The sequence below is a fragment of the Salvelinus fontinalis genome, chromosome 18, assembly GCF_029448725.1.
Source record: "Salvelinus fontinalis isolate EN_2023a chromosome 18, ASM2944872v1, whole genome shotgun sequence".
In the NCBI taxonomy this organism is placed as follows: Eukaryota; Metazoa; Chordata; class Actinopteri; order Salmoniformes; family Salmonidae; genus Salvelinus; species Salvelinus fontinalis.
Window position 1 is genome coordinate 1,803,110 of NC_074682.1, and position 20,963 is coordinate 1,824,072.

The 20,963-nt window shown below is 41.0% G+C and overlaps 1 protein-coding gene across 2 annotated transcripts in view; it reads right to left on the reverse strand.

The window, feature by feature from the left end:
• unm_sa1614 (un-named sa1614) overlaps nt 1–19,895 on the reverse strand; it is a 96,170-nt gene extending 76,275 nt beyond the window's left edge. Inside the window, exons 1-10 of one of the 2 annotated variants that reach the window (XM_055867826.1) lie at nt 19,567–19,895; nt 8,027–8,099; nt 7,606–7,751; nt 7,211–7,285; nt 7,047–7,096; nt 6,042–6,171; nt 5,630–5,715; nt 4,699–4,774; nt 3,517–3,603; nt 1,122–1,222 (exon numbers count right to left, since the gene is read on the reverse strand). In XM_055867826.1, the coding sequence (XP_055723801.1) occupies nt 1,122–1,222; nt 3,517–3,603; nt 4,699–4,774; nt 5,630–5,715; nt 6,042–6,171; nt 7,047–7,096; nt 7,211–7,285; nt 7,606–7,751; nt 8,027–8,099; nt 19,567–19,692 (950 nt within the window). In that variant the 5' untranslated portion in view covers nt 19,693–19,895. Of the gene's footprint in view, nt 1–1,121; nt 1,223–3,516; nt 3,604–4,698; nt 4,775–5,629; nt 5,716–6,041; nt 6,172–7,046; nt 7,286–7,605; nt 7,752–8,026; nt 8,100–19,566 lie in introns of both variants that reach the window. The other variant, XM_055867824.1, reaches the window with a different exon arrangement.
• Between the last annotated feature and the right edge of the window lie 1,068 nt (nt 19,896–20,963).

Sequence of the window (20,963 nt, forward strand, 5' to 3'; positions counted from 1 at the left end):
ACTCTCCCTAGGAATGGCTGTCCTGCAAAGATGACTGCAAGAGCACAGCGCAGAATGCTCAATGAGGTTAAGAAGAATCCTAGTGTCAGCTAAAGACAGAAATCTCTGGAACACGCTAACATCTCTGTTGATGAGTCTACGATACGTAAAACACTAAACAAGAACGGTGTTCATGGGAGGACACCACAGAAGAAGCCACTGCTGTCCAAAAAATACATTGCTGCATGTCTGAAGTTCGCAAAATGTTCCACAGCGCTACTGGTCAAATATTCTGTGGACAGATGAAACTAAAATGTAGTTGTTTGGAAGGAAGGAACACACAACACTATGTGTGGAGAAAAAAAGGCACTGCACACCAACATAAAAACCTCCCCCAACGGTAAAGTATGATGAAGGGAGCATCATGGTTTGGGGCTGCTTTGCTGCATCAGGGGCTGGACATCTTAGTATCATCGACAGAAAAATGAATGCAAAAGTTCAGCAAGACATTGTGCAGGAGAATGTAAGGCTATCTGTCCTCCTATTGAAGCTCAACAGAAGTTGGGTGATGCAACAGGACAACGACCCAAAACACAGAAGTAAATCAACAACAGAATAGCTTCAACAGAAGAAAATACACCTTCTGGAGTGGCCCAGTCAGAGTACTGACCTCAACCCGATTGAGATGCTGTGACATGACCTCAAGAGAGCAGTTCACATCCCCAAAATATTGCTGAACTGAAACAGTTTTGTAAAGAGGAATGGTCCACAGTTCCTCCTGACCGTTGTGCAGGTCTGTTCCGCCAACTACAGAAAACATTTGGTTGAGGTTATTGCTGCCAAAAGGAGGGTCAACCAGTTATTAAATCCAAGGGTTCACATACTTTTTCCACCCAGCACTGTGAATGTTTACACGGTGTGTTCAATAAAGACATGAAAATGTATAATTGTTTGTGTGTTATTAGTTTAAGCACATTGTGTTTGTCTATTGTAGTGACTTAAAATGTTATCTGATCTTCATCTATGACAAATTTATGCAGAAATCCAGGTAATGCGAAAGGGTTCACATACTTTTTCTTGCCACTGTAGGTATGACAATTCTGCTTGGGATAATGACTTTCACACAGATAAAGTGTTCATACCCGTCACTTCTCTTGTAGAGGTATCCCGCTTTCTCTGTGCCATAATGTTTGTTGCCTTGCAGCTGGTGCATGCTGTAGAATGTCTGCTTGCTCAAGGAGTCCTGGGTTTGACAAAGAGATGGAGGTCATTTACAAGATTCCCTACCACGTCATCCATTATTTTCTATAATGTACAGAGAGTCACCATTTATCCCTTTACAAGCATTTCGCTACACCTGCAATAACATCTGCTAAACATGTGTATGTGACCAATAAACATTTATTTTATTTGACATTTCCATATTAACATATCATGACTCAAGTTTCGATATCTAGATCCTGTGACTCAAGCAGTGAGGAACACGGAAAGCAGAAATGTGATGTGACAAACAAGACAGATTAACGTATGCATGCAAGTACAGTAGTAGCTGAGTGGTAGGTCAGACAATCTCTTCTTGTCATATACCACTAAGATCAGCCATAACATCATAACATATACAAATCAAAAGTTTAAAAAAAAAAAATTTAAAGGGTGATTCATAAAAAGTACAAATAGCCCTTGAATGTAAAAATGTTTTGTTTTGTTATGTTACAGCCTTATTCTAAAATTGATCAAAGATTATTTTTTTCTCATCAATCTACACACAATAACCCATAATGAAAGCAAAAAAATGTTTTTAGAAATGTTTGCAAATGTATTTATTTTTAATTTTAAAAATGAAATACCTTATTGTCAAAAGTGTTCAGACCATTTGCTATGAGACTCAAAATTGAGCTCAGGGTCATCCTGTTTCATCCTTGAGATGTTTCTACAACTTGATTGGAGTCCACCTGTGGTAAATTCAAATGATTGGACATGATTTGGAAAAACACACACCGGTCTGTATAAGGTCCCACAGTTGACAGTGCATGTCAGAGCAAAAACCAAGCCATAAGGTCAAAGGAATTGTCCGTAGAGCTCCGAGACAGGATTGTGTCAAGGCACAGATCTGGGGAAGGGTACCGAAACAATTCTGCAGCATTGAAGGTCCCCAAGAACACAGTGGCCTCCATCATTCTTAAATTAAAGAAGTTTGGAACCACCAAGACTCTTCCTAGAGCTGGCCACCTGGCCAAACTGAGCAATCGGGGGAGGTGGTGGTACCCATGACAGACCTCCAGAGTTCCTCTGTGGAGATGGGAGAAACTTCCAGAAGGACAACCATCTCCGCAGCACTCCACCAATCAGGCATTTATGGTAGAGTGCCCAGACGGAAGCCACTCCTCAGTATGCATTTGACAGGCACATGACACCCCACTTGGAGTTTGCCAAAAGGCACCTAAAGGACTCAGACCATTAGAAACAAGATTCGCTGGTCTGATGAAAGCAAGATTGAATTGTTTGGCCTCAATGCAAAGCGTCACATCTGGAGGAAAACTGGCACAATCCCTACTGTGAAGCATGTTGGTAGCAGCATCATGTTGTGGGGATGTTTTTAAGAGGCAGGGACTGGGAGACTAGTCAGGATCGAGGGAAAAATTAACAGAGCCAAGTACAGAGATCCTTGATTAAAACCTGCTACCAGAGCGCTCAGGACCTCAGACTGGTTCACCTTCCAACAGGACAACGACCCTAAGCATACAGCCAAGACAACGCAGGAGTGGCTTTGGGACAAGTCTCTGAATGTCCTTGAATGGCCAAGCCAGAGCCCAGACTTGAACACCTCTGGAGAGACCTGAAAATAGCTTTGCAGCGACGCTCCCCATCCAACCTGACAGAGCTTGAGAGGATCTGCAGGGAAGAATGTGAGAAACTCTCCAAATACAGGTGTGCCAAGCTTGTAGAGCCATACCCAAGACGATTTGAGGCTGTAATCACTGTCAAAGGAGCAAAGGGTCTGAATACTTATGTAAATGTCTAATTTCCGTTTTTATACATTTACAAAAGTTTCTAAACACCTGTTTTTGCTTTGTCATTATGGGGTATTGTGTGTAGATTAATGAGGGGGGAGAAAACAATCATACATTTTAGAATAAGGCTGTTACATAACAAAATGAGGAAAAAGTCAAATGGTCTCAATACTTCCCGAATGCACTGCATTTCCAGGTTTTTGGTTATTAACTTAATTTTTTAGCATATGCAAGTACTGTACATATCAAGTAAATCAAATTCAACTTATTCTCCTTGACTGGACGACTTGCAGGATTGAAATAAAACCACAATGTTAATACTTCTATATAATGAATTACAACATCCACATTTAGTGAGATTCTACTCACCCCATATGAGCATGGAAGATAAATGCTTTACTCAAGAAGCATTTAAAAATATATATATTACTCTTAAACAACCTCAAATGTCACATTTTTTTACATAGACAGGCACATTTAGAATTTCAATCAAACCTATATGTATGGTGTGTGTGTGTGCCCTCACCTCTTTGAGCTCAGGCTGCAGTGAGGGCCGGAGCTGGTCTCTCAGAGAGCAGAGTTGTCTCTTCTCCTCGTCCTGTCTGTGTTTGATCTGGACAGAGACAGAGCACATTCAATAATACCCTCATCATCACCTCCAAACACACACACACACACACACTCTAGACCACACACACCACCCCTCACATCCTTTCCCTCCAAACACATTCCAGGTCGCACAAATTGATTGCGTGAATGGCTGCTTTAAAACAATCTCGTTGAGTATAAAAATCTTCCTTTAATACCCAATGGTTGTGAAAATGTATTGCTTAAACCCATCCAAACATTTCAGTTCTACAGCAGTGTTTAGGGGGTAGGAGCTAGAGACTAGGGGTAAAACATTTGTAATTTAGCCCAAGGAAATCTGCCAGAGGCATTACAGGTGTTCCGACAGCAAAAGTCCTCATAGCCCTTCACCGTGCAGCATAGAGTAGTCAAACAGAGCACGTTTGGTCGTTTACTGGCTCACTATGATCTACACGAACAACCATTGTGCAGTGTCTACTCTGATGGATTTGATCCAGTTGGTTGTTGATCAAAGGGCTGTACTGTCTGTGTGAGCTGTAGGGTGGGGAGTGTTCAGAATGCAGATGCCCTGCTTCAGTCACATGTGCAAGTTTTCTGCCCATAGCGCAGCGTGAATGGCTCTCTGAATAGAGCTGTAGTGGTTTCGAGGCTAACTGAGCTGATTATCTCTATCTACTCTAAATGTGAGTAAAGGGCTAACAGCGTGGGCTGTTTATCTCAATAGAATCTTAATGGAACCCAACAGCTGGGAGAGAGGACAGTCACTGACTACTGATGACAGGAGTAAAAAAATTAGTTCAGATTATATCTTTTATATGGTTTCTGGAGAGAATCCTTACATCTGTTCAAGGCGGGTTTGTAGCAAAACCAAAATCAATCAGATGTGTGGGGGATGGTTGCAACAGAAAAGCAAAACCGCAGTTGATTGCAAACTGCTCATTCTGAGACTGCAGTAGGTGGTGTTTGTAGTGAACATCACCGTTGCAAGTTGCCATTTGATCGAACACCAGAATGTGCAGGGCTCATCTGTGAAAGAGACCGTGGTCTCAATATACTCCCTGCTTAAATAAAGGTTAAATAAAATGAATTAGACACACATTCATTGTGGAATGCCACTCACAGTGCCCAGCGCTCCTGTGAGCTCGTCAATATACTGCTTGAGCTTCTCTGTGGCCACCAGGCACTCCTGAAAGAAACTGACAAAAGGAAATATCAGTTTATTGCCACATTGTGTGTGTATGTGAGAGTATGTGTGAGTGTATGTGAGAATGAGTGAATGAGTGTTTGGATGTGTTGCAGGATGGGCTAGCATGTTTCCCGATTCTGGTCACATATGATGGCGCATGGCGGCCATAGAGGGGAGGGAGAGTCAGTCACAGAGGATATTGTGTTTAACATCTAACTGATGTGTTTGGCACACGCAATTGAAGCTCTACTGAAAAATGAGTTCTACAATAGGCTGGTTCTCATCTGGTTATCTGTATATGATCATGCCATCATACTGCTACTGCATGACCCTCGGGCAAATCTAAAACCGCAACCATTATGTCAACTCATTTCGCAACCACTTATCTTGTTCAAAAGCATTTTTTAATAAATCACCCTTTACTCAATATAATGCATCAATACGTGTATCAACCCTCTGGAGTCCAAGCCTGAATTTCCCCAACAGGTTTTATTATATCATAATCTAGATAAACCATAAGTGTTATGTATTTTATAAAACACTTTGAGCTAGCACAGTAATACAGTATGTGGGACGGACATTATTTACATATTTCAATAAGATATAAAGTCATATGATTGAAAATGTTACTGGCTTTTTCAGGAAAGCAGAAGTAAGATCATTAGGCAATAGCTTTTTTTCAATGTACTTACAGTACAGTATACAATCACTCCACTCTCCCCATTATTTTTACCACCTAAGGTTCTCCTTTTGCTCAATAAACCTCAGAGCAACAGAGAGACACACTCACGTTTAGCTGAGAAGTTAATTTCTCCCCCTTTTTCTCCCCCTGACTTTTAGTTAGACAGAGACCACATTGCCTTACTTGCACTGGGAGTGATAGTGCTTGATGAGATTCTGAAGCAGGTCGACACCTTTCTTAGTCTTGATTTCGTTCACTTTGATGAGGTACTACAAGAAACACAGAGGAGAAGCAAACGTTTCTTTTGGTTGAGTTACTCATCCATTGAATTAGCCAATGTGTCCGTCGAGCAATCGTTAAGAAAGAGAAACTACAGATTCCAATGGAAGACCCTGGAGCTATTCAGAAAGGTTTCATATCTGAAACTCTACGTCATTACGGGATAAGAGGTCAAACCCTGAGGTAACACCCCATTCTCAGAAGGCACAAATGTTGGCCAAAGCTCAAAGCCAGAACTGTTAATCAGATGTCAAAACTTTGAGACTCCCCCATATAATTTGAATAAGAACCCCTCTATACAGTAGATCCCGCTCACCTCACACATCTGTAGCTGGAACATCCTGCGCTCCTTCTCCAGCTCCTCTGCGATCTCTCCCCCGCTCACCTCTGTGCGCACCATGCCATACTGCTTGGCCAGCTCCCGCTTCTCCTTTTCGATCTTGGTGCTGAGTGATACAATATAATAGTAGTTCCTCTCAGGTCAGTCAAAGAGATAAACACACTGGTACCGCTCATTACGGTTGGTTGATTCATAAAGTTGAGAGAATTGGACAAAATTGCTATTCTAAACTCAGCTTAAAAAGAAACGTCCTCTCACTGTCAACTGCGTTTATTTTCAGCAAACTTAACATGTGTAAATATTTGTATGAACATAACAAGATTCAACAACTGAGACAAACTGAACAAGTTCCACAGACATGTGATTAACAGAAATAGAATAATGTGTCCCTGAACAAAGGGGGGGTCAAAAGTAACAGTCAGGATCTGGTGTGGCCAACAGCTGCATTAAGTACTGCAGTGCATCTCCTCCTCATTGACTGCACCAGATGTGCCAGTTCTTGCTGTGAGATGTTACCCCACTCTTCCACCAAGGCACCTGCAAGTTCCCAGACATTTCTGGGGGGGAATGGCCCTAGCCCTCAACCTCCGATCCAACAGGTCCCAGACGTGCTTCAATGGGATTGAGATCCGGGCTCTTTGCTGGCCATGGCTGAACACTGACATTCCTGTCTTGCCTCTTGTCTCTTGGACCAAATTTGTGACATGAACAATAACTCTTGCACCACAAATCAAAACAATATCCTCCAGCCCATTGGCCTGGCAATAAACCAGCCTGTTGTGTCTACTTAATTAAAACAGCTATACAGAAGAAGAAAAAAAAACAGCAATATTTCAGTTGACTGTAGGAAGTATGAATGCAATGCATTGTTTTGATATGGAGCAAATGCATCATTTGGCACTGGTGTGAAAATGTAAAAGCCAGGTAAAATCATTGGTCCCTCACCAGGACCATTTAGCTATTGGGCAGATGTACACTCACAATTTATTTTCGTAGTCCCGCCATGCTTTGTCAAACGGCTTTTTCAAATCCTGACGGAGAAGAGAACAGAAATGTTGCATTATTTTAAAGTGGTCATCACAAATAAGCAATACGACAATGATATTGAGGTAGGCAAGATCAGCTATTTGACATTTTAGACTTACCCCTTTGACCTCTTTCAGGTCTCCTTTTACTAGAGAGTCCAGGAAGAAGTTGATGTTGTGCAGCATGCTCTTTAACTGATGGGAAGACACACTCAGTTCACGTCCAGTTGTGGTGGGTTACAATACGCACAATGTCACACTGTCACTGAGGAGCTTTGAAGTAGACACAACAGAAACACATTCTAACTGATTTTTCAAGTTTGAGAGGTTTACGTCAGAACTTTGAATGAGACAAAGTATCACAGATACTATCACAGAGAGCTGAAAGAGGACTGAAACAAAAAGCAACGCACATTATCTGCCAAGTGAGTTCTCTTCTCGCCTAATGAGATGTCTGACCTTTTCTAATCGTTTTTTTGTTTGTTTATACTCTCGAAAGCAATCTTCTCTCTCACCAAGTTCTTTATTGGCGTCAACAGCTCTTTGGAAAATTCAGCAAACTTCGTGAAGGCAGAGGCCACTTCCTTCTCTCCATTGGAGCGGAAATTCACAACCAGTTTCTCCATGGAACTGATGTACAGCTCCAGATGGGAGATATGATCTATAAGGGAGAAAGGGACGATACGTTTAGCACACATACATAACAGCAGATGACAGGTTTCACTAGATCAGTGTTAACAGGCCCACATGATTCCTACACGGTACTCTAGGTAACGGCTACCATTTGTGCTATAGATCTTGGATAAAAGGTGCTATTATGTGTGCTGCAAATCACATAGAATAATAGGCACAATTGGCACTTGTTTTGCACTGTTCCCCAGTTCTATTAAATGTACCAAACAAAATGATGATTTATTCAATATGATTGTGTTTTACCTTGACCTGAAGCATACTTGGCTTTCGCAGCTTTCTTCATTTTCTGCAAGACTGTTCTGTCACAGTCCAACGCCTGTAAAACATATACAAAACAATCATTTAGGGCTTGGCCAGAATTGTATTTTATGTTTCTGAAAACAGTTCTAAATATATGTTTTATGAGTAGTACATGACCCTAGCATGGCAACAAATTAATTCTTAGTGGATTTAATGGGCTTTCTCTATTCTGATTGGTTCTCAACCAAACTAGGCTAAAATTGACAGTGAAGTAGTCCAATGTGTCGAATTTTTATTTATTTAGTAACTGTATCAAAATATAATTATAAATAGTATTGTAAAAATTCATAACGGTATGTGTATCCATACTGGTACACCTTGAGGGGCGGTTTCCCGGATACATATTAAGATCAGTTTTAGACTAAAAAACACTTTAAAATGGATATTATCCGTTGAGCTTTCTTATTAGTCCAGGACTTGGCTTTATTCTGTGTGCGGGAAACCACCCCAAAAAGTATAGTGCACGATTTTGGTAATTAAGCCCCTTTTCTGCTTACCTATGGTATCCATGAGCTCATCTGACTATCTTTATGTCTCTGCATGCTTTGAAGGAAGTTGAAGGTACTTTCACGAGCCATTGCTAACTACGATTAGCGCAATGACTGGAAGTCTACCTGAACAGCTAGCATGCTCATGAAACTAATTTCAACTTCCTTCAAAGCATGCAGAGACAAAGCCAAAAACGGCCTTACATGCCAAAATCTCGCACTATCCCTTTAAAATAAGATATATCGCCCAGCCCTACAAGAATTCACTGCTCTTTTCCCCTTTTAACCATGCATTTCACCATATATAAGCCCAACAATAAACCAGCACAGCTAATCTTAAAACTTTGTTCTTTGATGTGCATGGCTTGATGATTGATCGCATCCATAAAAAAGTGGTGACTTGTGAAGAGGCTTCTGAATAAAAGGCTATGGTCAATGAAACATGCTTCTACCGTTGCTTTTCTGCTCTACACAGAAAAATACAACCAATAAAGAGGCAATTCAACATGTCAAAGCCTAATTCAGAAAACCAAACACATATTAGACTGTATAAGACTGACCCAAACAAAAACGTACACTAAGAATGTGACATAGTATGGTGTGTGTAGTATGTTATTGTTTAAGGTAAAACAATTCACCCACAGACATATTTTTGAGTCTGATACATCACGTTGTGGCAGCAGTTATAACACTTACAGTAGAAACTCACGTTGTGGCGCTCCGGTAAAACTTGCCGTGCAGTAGCAGAAGGAACAGTCTATGACTAGGGTGGCTGGAGTCTGACTATTTTTAGGGCCTTCCTCTGACACCGCCTGGTGTAGAGGTCCTGGATGGCAGGATGCTTGACCCCAGTGATGTACCGGGCCGTTCACACTACCCTCTGTAGTGCCTTGCGGTCAGAGGCCGAGCAGTTGCCATACCAGGCAGTGATGCAACCAGTCAGGATGCTCTCTATATTGCAGCTGTAGAACCTTTTGAGGATGTGAGAACCCATGCCAAACCTTTTCAGTCTCCTGAAGGGGAATAGGTTTTGTTGTGCCCTTTTCAAATAGGAATTTGTCTTGGTGTGCTTGGACCATGATAGTTTGTTGGTGATGTGGAAACCAAGGAACTTGAAGCACTCAACCTGCTCCACTGCAGCCCCGTCGATGAGAATGGGGGCATGCTCGGTCCTCCTTTTCCTGTAGTCCACAATCATCTCCTTTGTCTTGATCACGTTGAGAGAGAGGTTGTTGTCCTGGCACCACACGGCCAGGTCTCTGACCTCCTCCCTATAGGCTGTCTCGTCAATGTCGGTGATCAGGCCTACCACTGCTGTGTCATCGTCTAACTTAATGATGGTGTTGGAGTCCTGCCTGGCCGTGCAGTCATGAGTGAACAGGGAGTACAGGAGGGGACTGAGCACGCACCCCTGAGGGGCCAATGTGTTACCTCCCCTTACCACCTGGGGGCGGCCCGTCAGGAAGTCCAGGTTCTAGTTGCAGAGGGAGGTGTTTAGTCCCAGGGTCCTTAGCTTATTGATGAGCTTTGAAGGCACTATGGTGTTGAACGCTGAGCTGTAGTCAATGAACAGCATTCTCACATAGGTGTTCCTTTGTGTTGAGTGCATTAGAAATTGCATCATCTGTGGATCTGTTGGGGTGGTATGCAAATTGGAGTGGGTCTAGAGTTTCTGGGAAAATGGTGTTGATGTGAGCCATGACCAGCCTTTCGAAGTACTTCATGGCTAAAGACGTCAATTAAGCAGGTTACCTTAGAGTGGCTGAACAACGACTCTATCAACATACAGCTGGCTGGTTATACTCTGTACCGGCAGGATAGAACAGCGGCGTCTGACAAGGGGCGGCGGACTATGTCTCAAGCAATTGCTCGCCTGAGGTAGAGTATCTCATGATAAGCTGTAGACCACACTATCTACCTAGAGAGTTTATCTGTATTTTTCATAGCTGTTTACATACCACCACAGTCTGAGGCTGGCACTAAAACAGCATTTGATGAGCTGTATTCTGCCGTAAGCAAACAAGACAACGCTCACCCAGAGGTGGCGCTCCTAGTAGCCGGGGACTATAATGCAGGGAAAAACTTAAATCTGTTTTACCAAACTTCTATCAGCATGTTAAATGTGCAACCAGAGGGGAAAAAACCTCTGGACCACCTTTACTCCGCACACAGAGACAGCAGCATACCACCCTGCATACCACTGCTGGCTTGCTTCTGAAGCTAAGCAGGGTTGGTCCTGGTCAGTCCCTGGATGGGAGACCAGATGCTGCTGGAAGTGGTGTTGGAGGGCCAGTAGGAGGCACTCTTTCCTCTGGTCTAAAAAATATCCCAATGCCCCAGGGCAGTGATTGGGGACACTGCCCTGTGTAGGGTGCCGTCTTTCGGATGGGACGTTAAACGGGTGTCCTGACTCTCTGAGGTCATTAAAGATCCCATGGCACTTATCGTAAGAGTAGGGGTGTTAACCCCGGTGTCCTGGCTAAATTCCCAATCTGGCCCTCAAACCATCATGCTCACCTAATAATCCCCAGTTTACAATTGGCTCATTCATCCCCCTCCTCTCCCCTGTAACTATTCCCCAGGTCGTTGCTGCAAATGAGAACGTGTTCTCAGTCAACTTACCTGGTAAAATAACGGTAAAATAAAAAAAATAAAAAATAAAAACATACAGAGATCTTCCTCGCCCTCCATTTGACAAATCTGACCATAATTCTATCCTCCTAATTCCTGTTTACTGGGGATGGGCAGTATACTGTTTTTTTTATGCTATACCGGTTTTGATGCAGGGACCGGTTTGGGTTTTTACTTTACCTTCACTACCGATATTTGAATGTTTGGTTTGTTAAATGTGACACGCCATGTGTAATGTTCATTTTTATAGTTTACTTCCCTACTTGGAGTCATCTCACTCTGCTCTTTCTCCCTGTGCCTCTGTAACAGTATAACTTTAGTCCGTCCCTTCGCCCCAACCCGGGCGCAAACCAGGGACCCTCTGCACACAACAACCATCACCCACGAAGCATCGTTACCCATCGCTCCACAAAAGCCGCGGCCCTTGCAGAGCAAGGGGAACCAAAGGTCTCAAAGCGAGTGACGTCACCGATTGAAACGCTATTAGCGCGCACCACCGCTAACTAGCTAGCCATTTCACATCGGTTACACCTCTTTCCACACAGACCTAGCCTAGCCCTGTCACTCAAGAAGCGAATTCAATGTTCCTCAACCACGAGACAATTGCGTTCAGTCTGCATGGTCAATGCAGCACATGCAATAATGTTGATGACAACAATGCTGTTTTCACTTAGCTTCTTAATATAAATGACACTATTCGTTTGTGTTTCTTACATCAGCAAACAGCTAGTTTGTCTTTTCTTAGCAAGTTGCCTTAAATCTTGTGAGACGCTAATGCTAATAGCTAGCTAACTAGCTAATAAATGTACTGAGTAAGAGCAAACATAGCTAGCTAATACAACCTAAATCAGGATGTTGTTTGTGTAACAGTATCTTCTAAATCTTCTAAAGAGGAATATGCAAAGCAAGAATATGTTAGCTACAAGAAGTAGCTAAGAGAAAACATGCAATGTAGCCAAAGCTTATAGCGTCCCCTAGGAAACACGTATCAACAATTAAGTTCCTACCCGGTCACAATAACACCTCCCTGGCATTTTAATTTGTGTATTCAAAGTGCCCACTGTTATATTCTAACTATATAATTAGAAGTCATTCTGTTTCCATGATTCCAACAGTTTTGCTCTAATTCCCAAGTCAAATCGTAATTGCAACATCTGGTTAAACATAAATCCTAGATTATTTGCCCATATCGTGCACCCCTACGTGGCAGTGTGGAAATTCTCAATTGAGCAGTGGTACTACTTAAGTAAAAATACTTCCGAGTACTACTTAAGTCGTTTTTTTGGTGTCTGTACTTTACCTTTTTTTTTGACAACTTTTACGTTACTACATTCCTAAAGAAAATACTGTACTTTTTACTCCATACATTTCCCCTGACACCTAAAAGTACTCGCTACATTTTGAATGCTTAGAAGGACAGGAAAAAGGTCAAATTCACGCACTTATCAAGAGAACATCCCTGGTCATCTACTGCCTCTGATATTGAGGACTCACTAAACACAAATGCTTTGTTTGTAAATTATGTCGGAGTGTGTGCCCTTGGCTATCCGTAAATAAAAAATAAGAAATGTAAATGGTGCCATCTGGCTTTGCTTAGGAATTTGAAATGATTTATACTTTTACTTTTGATACTTAAGTATATTTAAAACCAAATACTTTGACTTTTACTCAAGTAGTATTTTACTGGGTGACTTTCACTTTTACTTGAGTAATTTTCTATTAACATATAATGATCATATAATGATAAAAGTGCTGAAATTTGTTTTGGTTTTAGTTGAATTGAACAGTATAAAACAAATCACAATGGAGAAATACTCATTGAAATCACTAAGAATGTATGTGTTGCCACCCTAGGATCACTCATTACTAATAAAGCAAATGTAGAACTTCTATTATTCAAAAACTAAAAAATATCGTCAAAAACAGTCATACCGTCCATTTATTTTTTAATACCGTGATATAATATTTTGGCCATATCGCCCAACCCTACTGCTTACAAGCAAAAATTAAAGCAGGAAGCACCAGTGACTAGATAAATAAAAAAAGTGGTCAGATGAAGTAGATGCAAGCACAAACTGGAATATGTTCCAGGATTCCTCCAATGGTATTGAGGAGTACACCACATAAGTCATTGGCTTCCTCAATAAGTGCATCGACGATGTCATCGACCACAGTGGCCGTACGTACATACCCCAACCAGAAGCCATGGACTACAGGCAACATTCGCACTGAGCTAAAAGGGTAGAGCTGCTGCTTTCAAGGTGTGGGACTCTAACCCGGAAGCTTATAAGAAATCCCGCTATGCCCTCTGATGAACCATAAAACACGCAAAACGTCAATACAAGATTAAGATCAAATCGTACTACACCAGCTCGGACGCTCATCGGGTGTATTTGAATTTATTATGGATCCCCATTAGCCAAGGCACCAGCTACTCTTCCTGGTGTCCATCAAAATTAAGATCGTTTATACAACTTTTTTTTAATTTTTTTTAATAAAATACATCAAATCAAAGTTTATTTGTCATTCACAGATTTCACAACACACTGTGTGCCCTCAGGCCCCTACACCACCACTACCACATATCTACAGTACTAAATCCCTTTGTATGTATAGTGCGTATGTTATCGTGTGTATGCATGTGTCTGTGCCAATGTTTGTGCTGCTTCACAGTCCCTGCTGTTCCATAAGGTCATTTTTTTATCTGTTATTTTTAAATCTAATTTTACTGCTTGCGTCAGATACTCGATGTGGAATAGAGTTCCATGTAGTCATGGCTCTATGTAATACTTTGTGACTCCCATAGTCTGCTCTGTAGTTGGACTGTGAAGAGACCTCTTGTGACATGTCTTGTGGGGTATGCATGGATGTCTGAGCTGTGTGCCAGTAGTTTAGACAGACAGCTCGGTGCATTCAACATGTCAATCTCTCTAATAAATAAAAGTAGGGATGAAGTCAATCTCTCCTCCACTTCGAGCCAGGAGAGATTGACATGCATATTATTAATATTACCTCTCTGTCGACATCCAAGGGTCAGCCGTGCTTCCCTGTTCTGAGCCAATTGCAATTTTCCTAAGTCCTTTTTTGAGGCCCCTAACTACACGACTGAACAGTAGTCAAGGTGCTACAAAACTAGGGCCTGTAGGACCTGCCATGTTGATAGTGTTATTAAGGCGGCAGCGCATCGCTTTATTATAGACAGACTTCTCCCCATCTTAGCTACTACTGCATCAATATATTTTGACCACAGTTTACAATCTAGTGTTAAGCCATGCAGTTTAGTCATCTCAACTTGCTCAATTTCCACATTATTTATTACAAGATTTAGTAGAGGTTTAGGGTTTAGTGAGTGTTTTGTTCCAAATACAATGCTTTTAGTTTTAGAAATATTTAGGGCTAACTTATTCCTTGTCACCCACTCTGAAACTGCAGCTCTTTGTTGAGTGTTGCTGTCATTTTAGTCACTGTAGTAGCTGACGTGGGTAGTGTTGAGTCATCCGCATACATACACAACACTCTGGCTTTACTCATGTCGTTAGTAGAAATTTTGAAAGCAAGGGGCCTAAACAGCTACCATGGGGAATTCCTGATTCTAACTTGATTCTAACTGGATTATATTTGAGAGGCTTCCATTAAAGAATGGTAAAGATCTGTGTTCTGTTAGACAAGTTACTCTTTATCCACATTATAGCAGGGGGTGTAAAACCCTAACACATACATTTTTCTAGCAGCAGACTATGATTGATAATGTCAAAAGCTGCACTGAAGTCTAACAAAACAACTCCCACAATCATTTTATCATCAATTTCTCTCAGCCAATCAGTCATTTGTGTAAGTGTTGTGCTTGTCGAGTGTCCTTCCCTATAAGCATGCTGAAATTCTGTTGTCAATTTGTTTACTGTGAAATAGCATTGCCCAACTTCTGGAAAAATTGTCTAAGTGTTGGTAACAGGCTGATTGGTCGGCTATTTGAACCAGTAAAGAGGGCTACTATTCTTGGGTGGCGGAATGACTTTAGCTTCCCTCCAGGCCTGAGGGCACACGCTCTCTAAGAGGCTTAAATTGAATATGTGGCATATAGGAGTAGCAATATCATCTGCTCTTATCCTCAGTAATATTCCATCCAGATTGGCAGACCCCGGGGGCTTGTCATTGTTGATAGCCAATTCTTTTCACCTCTTCCACACTGATTTTACAGAATTCAAAAGTACAATTCTTGTCTTTCATAATTTGGTACGATATACTTGGATGTGTAGTGTCAGTGTTTGTTGCTGGCATGTCATCCCTAAGTTTGCTTATCTTGCCAATGAAAAAGTCAAAGTAGTTTGCAATATCAGTGGGCTTTGTAATGAACGAGCCATTTGATTCAACGAATGAAGGAGGCTTTTTCCCCCAAAATTTAATTTAAGGTGCCACAAAGCTTCTTTATATAACGTATCTTTGTTTCATAGTGTAGATCATTTTTATTTTTATTTAGTTTAGTCACATGATTTCTTAAATTTGAAGTACGTTTGCCAAGCAGTTAGGCTGCCAGACTTAATTGCCATACCTTTTGCCTCATCCCTCTCAACAATACAATATCTGAATTCCTCATAAATCCAAGGGAATTTAACCGTTTTTACAGTCATTTTCTTATAAAACATACATATTCTGAACTACAAAAACTAGTAGATGTGGACTTATATAAAGTGAACCTGGTAAAAGCTTAGTGCTATTATATTATGATCACTACATCCTATGGATTTGGATACTGCTTTAAAGCAAATGTCTACAGCATTAGTAAAGAAGTGATCAATACATGTTGACGATTTAATTCCTGTGCTGTTTGGAACTACCCTGGTAGGTTGACTGAAAGCCTGATCCAGGTTGCAGGCACTGGTTACAGGCTGACAGCGCTAGCTGTGCCACCAGAGACTCTGGGATCGCGCCCAGGCTCTGTCGCAGCCGGTGACAGAGCGAAGAACAATTGGCCTAGCGTCGTCCGGGTTAGGGATGGTTTGGCCGGTAAGGATATCCTTGTCTCATCGTGAGGGGTCTTTTTTTTTAAAGAGCTGCAGTTAGTTTCAGAATGGGTGGCAAGGAATAAGTTCGTCCTAAATATTTTAAAAACTAAAAGCATTCACTAAACCCTAAACCTAAACTAAATATTGTAATGAATAATGTGAAATTATGCAAGTAGAGGTGATTAACTTCTTTATGATAGCATTTTCACTTTTGGATGAATTGTGTTCCCATAGTGAACTGCCTCCTACTCTGTCCCAGATGCTAATATATGCATATTATTATTGGATAGAAAACACTCTGAAGTTTCTAAAACTGTTTGAATGATGTCTGTAAGTAAAACAGAACTCATATGGCAGGCAAAAACCTTAGAAAAAATCCAAACAGGAAGTGAGAATTCTGAGAATGGTCAATGTTCAACTCATCGCCTATTCAATTCCCTGTAAGATATGGATCTGTTTGCACTTCCTACACCTTCCACTAGATGTTAACAGTCTGTAGATCGTGGAATGAAGCCTCTAGTGTGATGTGGGGCCGGATGGGAGGTGTTTCAATCATTGGTCTGGCAGAATGCCAGTTCCTGGTCACGCGCGTTCCAAACAATATCGTCTTGCTTTCCATAACTTCTATAGACACAAAGGAATTCTCCGGTTGAAACGTTATTGGATAGTTATGATAACAACATCCTGAAGATTAATTCTCTACTTAGTTTGACCAGTTTATTCGACCTGTTATAGAACTATTTGAAGTTTTCGTCCGAGTTCTCCTGCATCTGCGCGAGCGTTTGGACATGTGCACTAAACATGCTAGCAAAAGTAGCTACTTAGACATAAGTAATGGACATTATCGAACAAAACAACGATTTATTGTGGAACTAGGATTCCTGGGAGTGCATTCTGATGAAGATGATCAAAGGTAAGGGAATATTTATGATGTAATTTCGTATTTCTGTTGACTCCAACATGGCAGAGAAATGTTGTTATTTTTGAGCGCCGTCTCAGATTATTGCATGGTGTGCTTTTTACGTAAAGTTTTTTTTTTAAATCTGACACAGCGGTTGCATTAAGAACAAGTGTATCTTTAATTCTGTGTAAAACATGTATCTTTCATCAAAGTTTATGATGAGTATTTCTGTTATTTGACGTGGCTCTCTGCAATTTCTCCGGATATTTTGGAGGCATTTCTGAACATGGCGCCAATGTAAACCGAGATTTGTGGATATAAATATGCACATTATCGAACAAAACATAAATGTATTGTGTAACATGATGTCCTATGAGTGTCATCTGATGAAGATCATCAAAGGTTAGTGATTAATTTTAACTCTATTTCTGCTTTTTGTGACTACTATCTTTTGCTGGGAAAATGTCTGTGTTTTTCTGTGGCTATGTACTGAGCTAACAATCGTTTGGTGTGCTTTCGCCGTAAATCCTTTTTGAAATCAGACATGTCGGCTGGATTCACAACATGTGTAGCTTTAATTTGGTGTCTTTCATGTGCGATTTCATGACAGATTGAGTTTTATAGCAATATATTTGAATTTGGCGTGCTACATTTTTTCTGGCTTTTGGCCAACTGGGACGCTACCGTCCCACATATCCCAAAGAAGTTAAACTGATTGGACTAACCCTGGATTGTAAACTGTCGTGGTTAAAACATGTTGATACAACAGTTGCTAACATGGGGAGAAGTCTGTCCATAATAAAGCTCTGCTTTACCTTCTTAACAACACTATCAACAAGGCAGGTCCTACAGGCCCTGGTTATTTGCACCTTCGACTACTGTTCAGTCGTGTGGTCAGGTGCCACAAAGAGGGACTTGGGAAAATTGCAATTGGCTCAGAACAGGGCAGCATGGCTGGCCCTTAAACGTACACGGAGAGCTAACAATGATATGCTTGTCAATCTCCGATGGCTCAAAGTGGAAGAGAGATTGACTTGATCAATACTTATTTTTGTAAGAAGTGTTGACAAGCTGAATGCACCAAGCGGTTTGTTTAAACTACTGGCACACAGCTCAGACACCCATTGCACAATTGGACCAGCGCCGTCCAGGTTAGGGGAGGGTTTGGCTGACTGACGCGTGCAAGCGGACTTTTGTCGCCAGTTGTACGGCGTTTCATCCACCAACACATTGGTGTCGGCTGTCTTCCGGGTTAAGTGAACAGTGTGTCAAGAAGCAGTGTGGCTTGGCAGGGTCGTGTTTCGGAGGACACGTGGCTCTCAACTTTCGCCTCTCTCGAGTCCGTACGGTAGTTGCAGCGACTAACTACTAATTGGATATTATATAATTGGGGAGAAAAAGGGGTAAAAGTACAAAAAAAATTCAAACATTACCTCTGAGGTATCTGGGATGTCAAATACGGCTGGTCAAAAACAGCTGTCCAGCATTTATGATCATGGATAGATATACAGTAGGCCTACACTAAATAATGGTTTTAAATCTTTAATTAATGAATTAATCTTTAAAAGAAAAGACCGATTTTTATATATATATATATATATATATATATATTATATATATTATATTATATATTATATATATATTGCTATATGGGCCTTGATAGCCTCCTATTATGAGAAGTAGCTTGAATCAAAATCATAAAAACTGCAGTGTAAATTATGACTATTATAAAAATAACTTTATTGAATTGATATCTAGGATAGAAAAATTGAGTAGACAAAGTTGTGTTGTCATTTTTCTATGCCATGGGCGTATTTGTCTAAATGGTTAATTTCATCACTTTCCTAACGAATCGACTGTGCTACAGCAGTCGATTTACTGTTGAGTATAGTGGTAAAATTACGTTCTCAGTCCAACAATAAAACCAGTGACAATGGATTCAAAGGCAACATAAATAGGACGTTTTGCCTGCACACCATCAAATAATAGCAGTGGTTATTATTATGGTTATTGATATAGAATACATTTGAATGATTTTCCTCGCGTTCCATACAATGAGCACGAGCGACACAATCTGATAAACAAAGGACATCACCTCAATGTAGATGCTTTTACGCATATTGGTGAAATCTAATGCAACATTGAGCCTTTTCGTGACAAAGACCATGCTTATGTATTGTGGAATTAAATCAATCCATGAACAAACGAGAAAAAAGATGCGGCCGACACAAAGAAAGCCGTCAGGCGCTTTGTCTACTACCCCAGTCCATAGATTGAGCGATAACGTCAGTTGGTTGATGCCTGAATTGTATAGCACACCTTTGTGCTGGGCACGTTACGTTACCTTGACAAGCCTCCCAAAAACTCCCATTCGTTTCTGTATCGAAGTGACGTGAAAAGAGTGTTTCTCAAATGATTACAGGTTATGACAGCCATAATGTACAGAAACGATTAACTTACCTCCTCGATGTTGTCTACTGCGTTTCTACAACTTGACATTTTGGTGGTGAAGGACGAGGTTGTAGGAGAGCTATAGTCCTCCAAGGTCTCGGCGATAAACCCGTCGACAGAGATAAACTCCGGCATTTTGATCTTAAAAAGAGCACGGATTTTAATACAAAAAAAATGTAATGAATTCACAACGTGATAGACTAAACATGCGGCGTTTAATAGGCTAAGTAAGTCATGTTATTGTTTATCCTTTCGACAACCCTTCTAAAATCCATACTACATTCGAGAGGAGGGAGGAACCGAGGCTACTCTCCTGTGCGCGTGCATCATCGTCAGACTCGCACTGATGGCATGGATGCGCGCATGCCCGAACACGCACCTTAAATAATTGCATTTTTTGGTGGAGAAAAATTCACCACAAATTACATTGTAATGACCTTGGCCTATAATCATAAACACTTTCCCACAATTTCCTTTTTTTCATGCTCCTTTTGTAGTCTAATCTTCACATGATATCAAAGCAATTTTATGTTATGACACCTGGGTTTGTTTTAATCATGTCCTAGGGATTTCTAGGTCAGTGAGATGTGTTTCACACATAATTGGCCATGAAGAGGGCTTTGCGCACCAAACAATAGGCCTTCACCCCATGACAACTTCCAGTGTATTTGGGGGGGGGAGAGATCTGAACATGCTTCGTGCTGTGGCCTGTCCCTCCCCCAAGGCAGGCATTTTTGAAAGGGAAGCGGACTCACACACCCAAAATCCTTTGGGCAAAACTGAAAGAACTGACCAGACCGCAATGGCTTCAAATGATTCCTCTCATCAACAGCGGATGCCAAGGGATGCCAGACTTTCCCCAAAAATGTATAAAGAAAAAAACATACAAAATTATTTATCTTTAGTATCTCTGTGTTTCATACATTTTCTTCAGTTCACAGGAGGATGAATGTTTCTCACCGACGAAAGCATCCAAGCAAACAAAATAGCGACCTTCTGTCTTAGTATGTGTAGCATATCTATTTGGCGTCCCTTGATAAAAAAAAATATATAAAATAATAGCCAATCAGCAATGCACTAAACTGAGTGAGCTCAGCTGTGAATAGTCCTGGTGCACCTAAAAAAAAAAAAAAAAAAAGGGTCAAGAGAAGCCCGTTTGGATTTGGCTTCAGACCAATCACATCACAAGCCAAACATTATTGACAGAAAAAAACTTGAATTCCACACTTTATTTGTCACATGCGCCGACTACAACAGGTGTAGAACTTAGTGAAATGCTTACTTACAAGCTCTTAACCAACAATGCAGTTGTAAGAAAAATACGTAAAAAATAAGAAATAAAAGTAACAAATAATTAAAGAGCAGCAGTAAAATAACAGTACTGAGGCTATATATGGGGTAGGTAC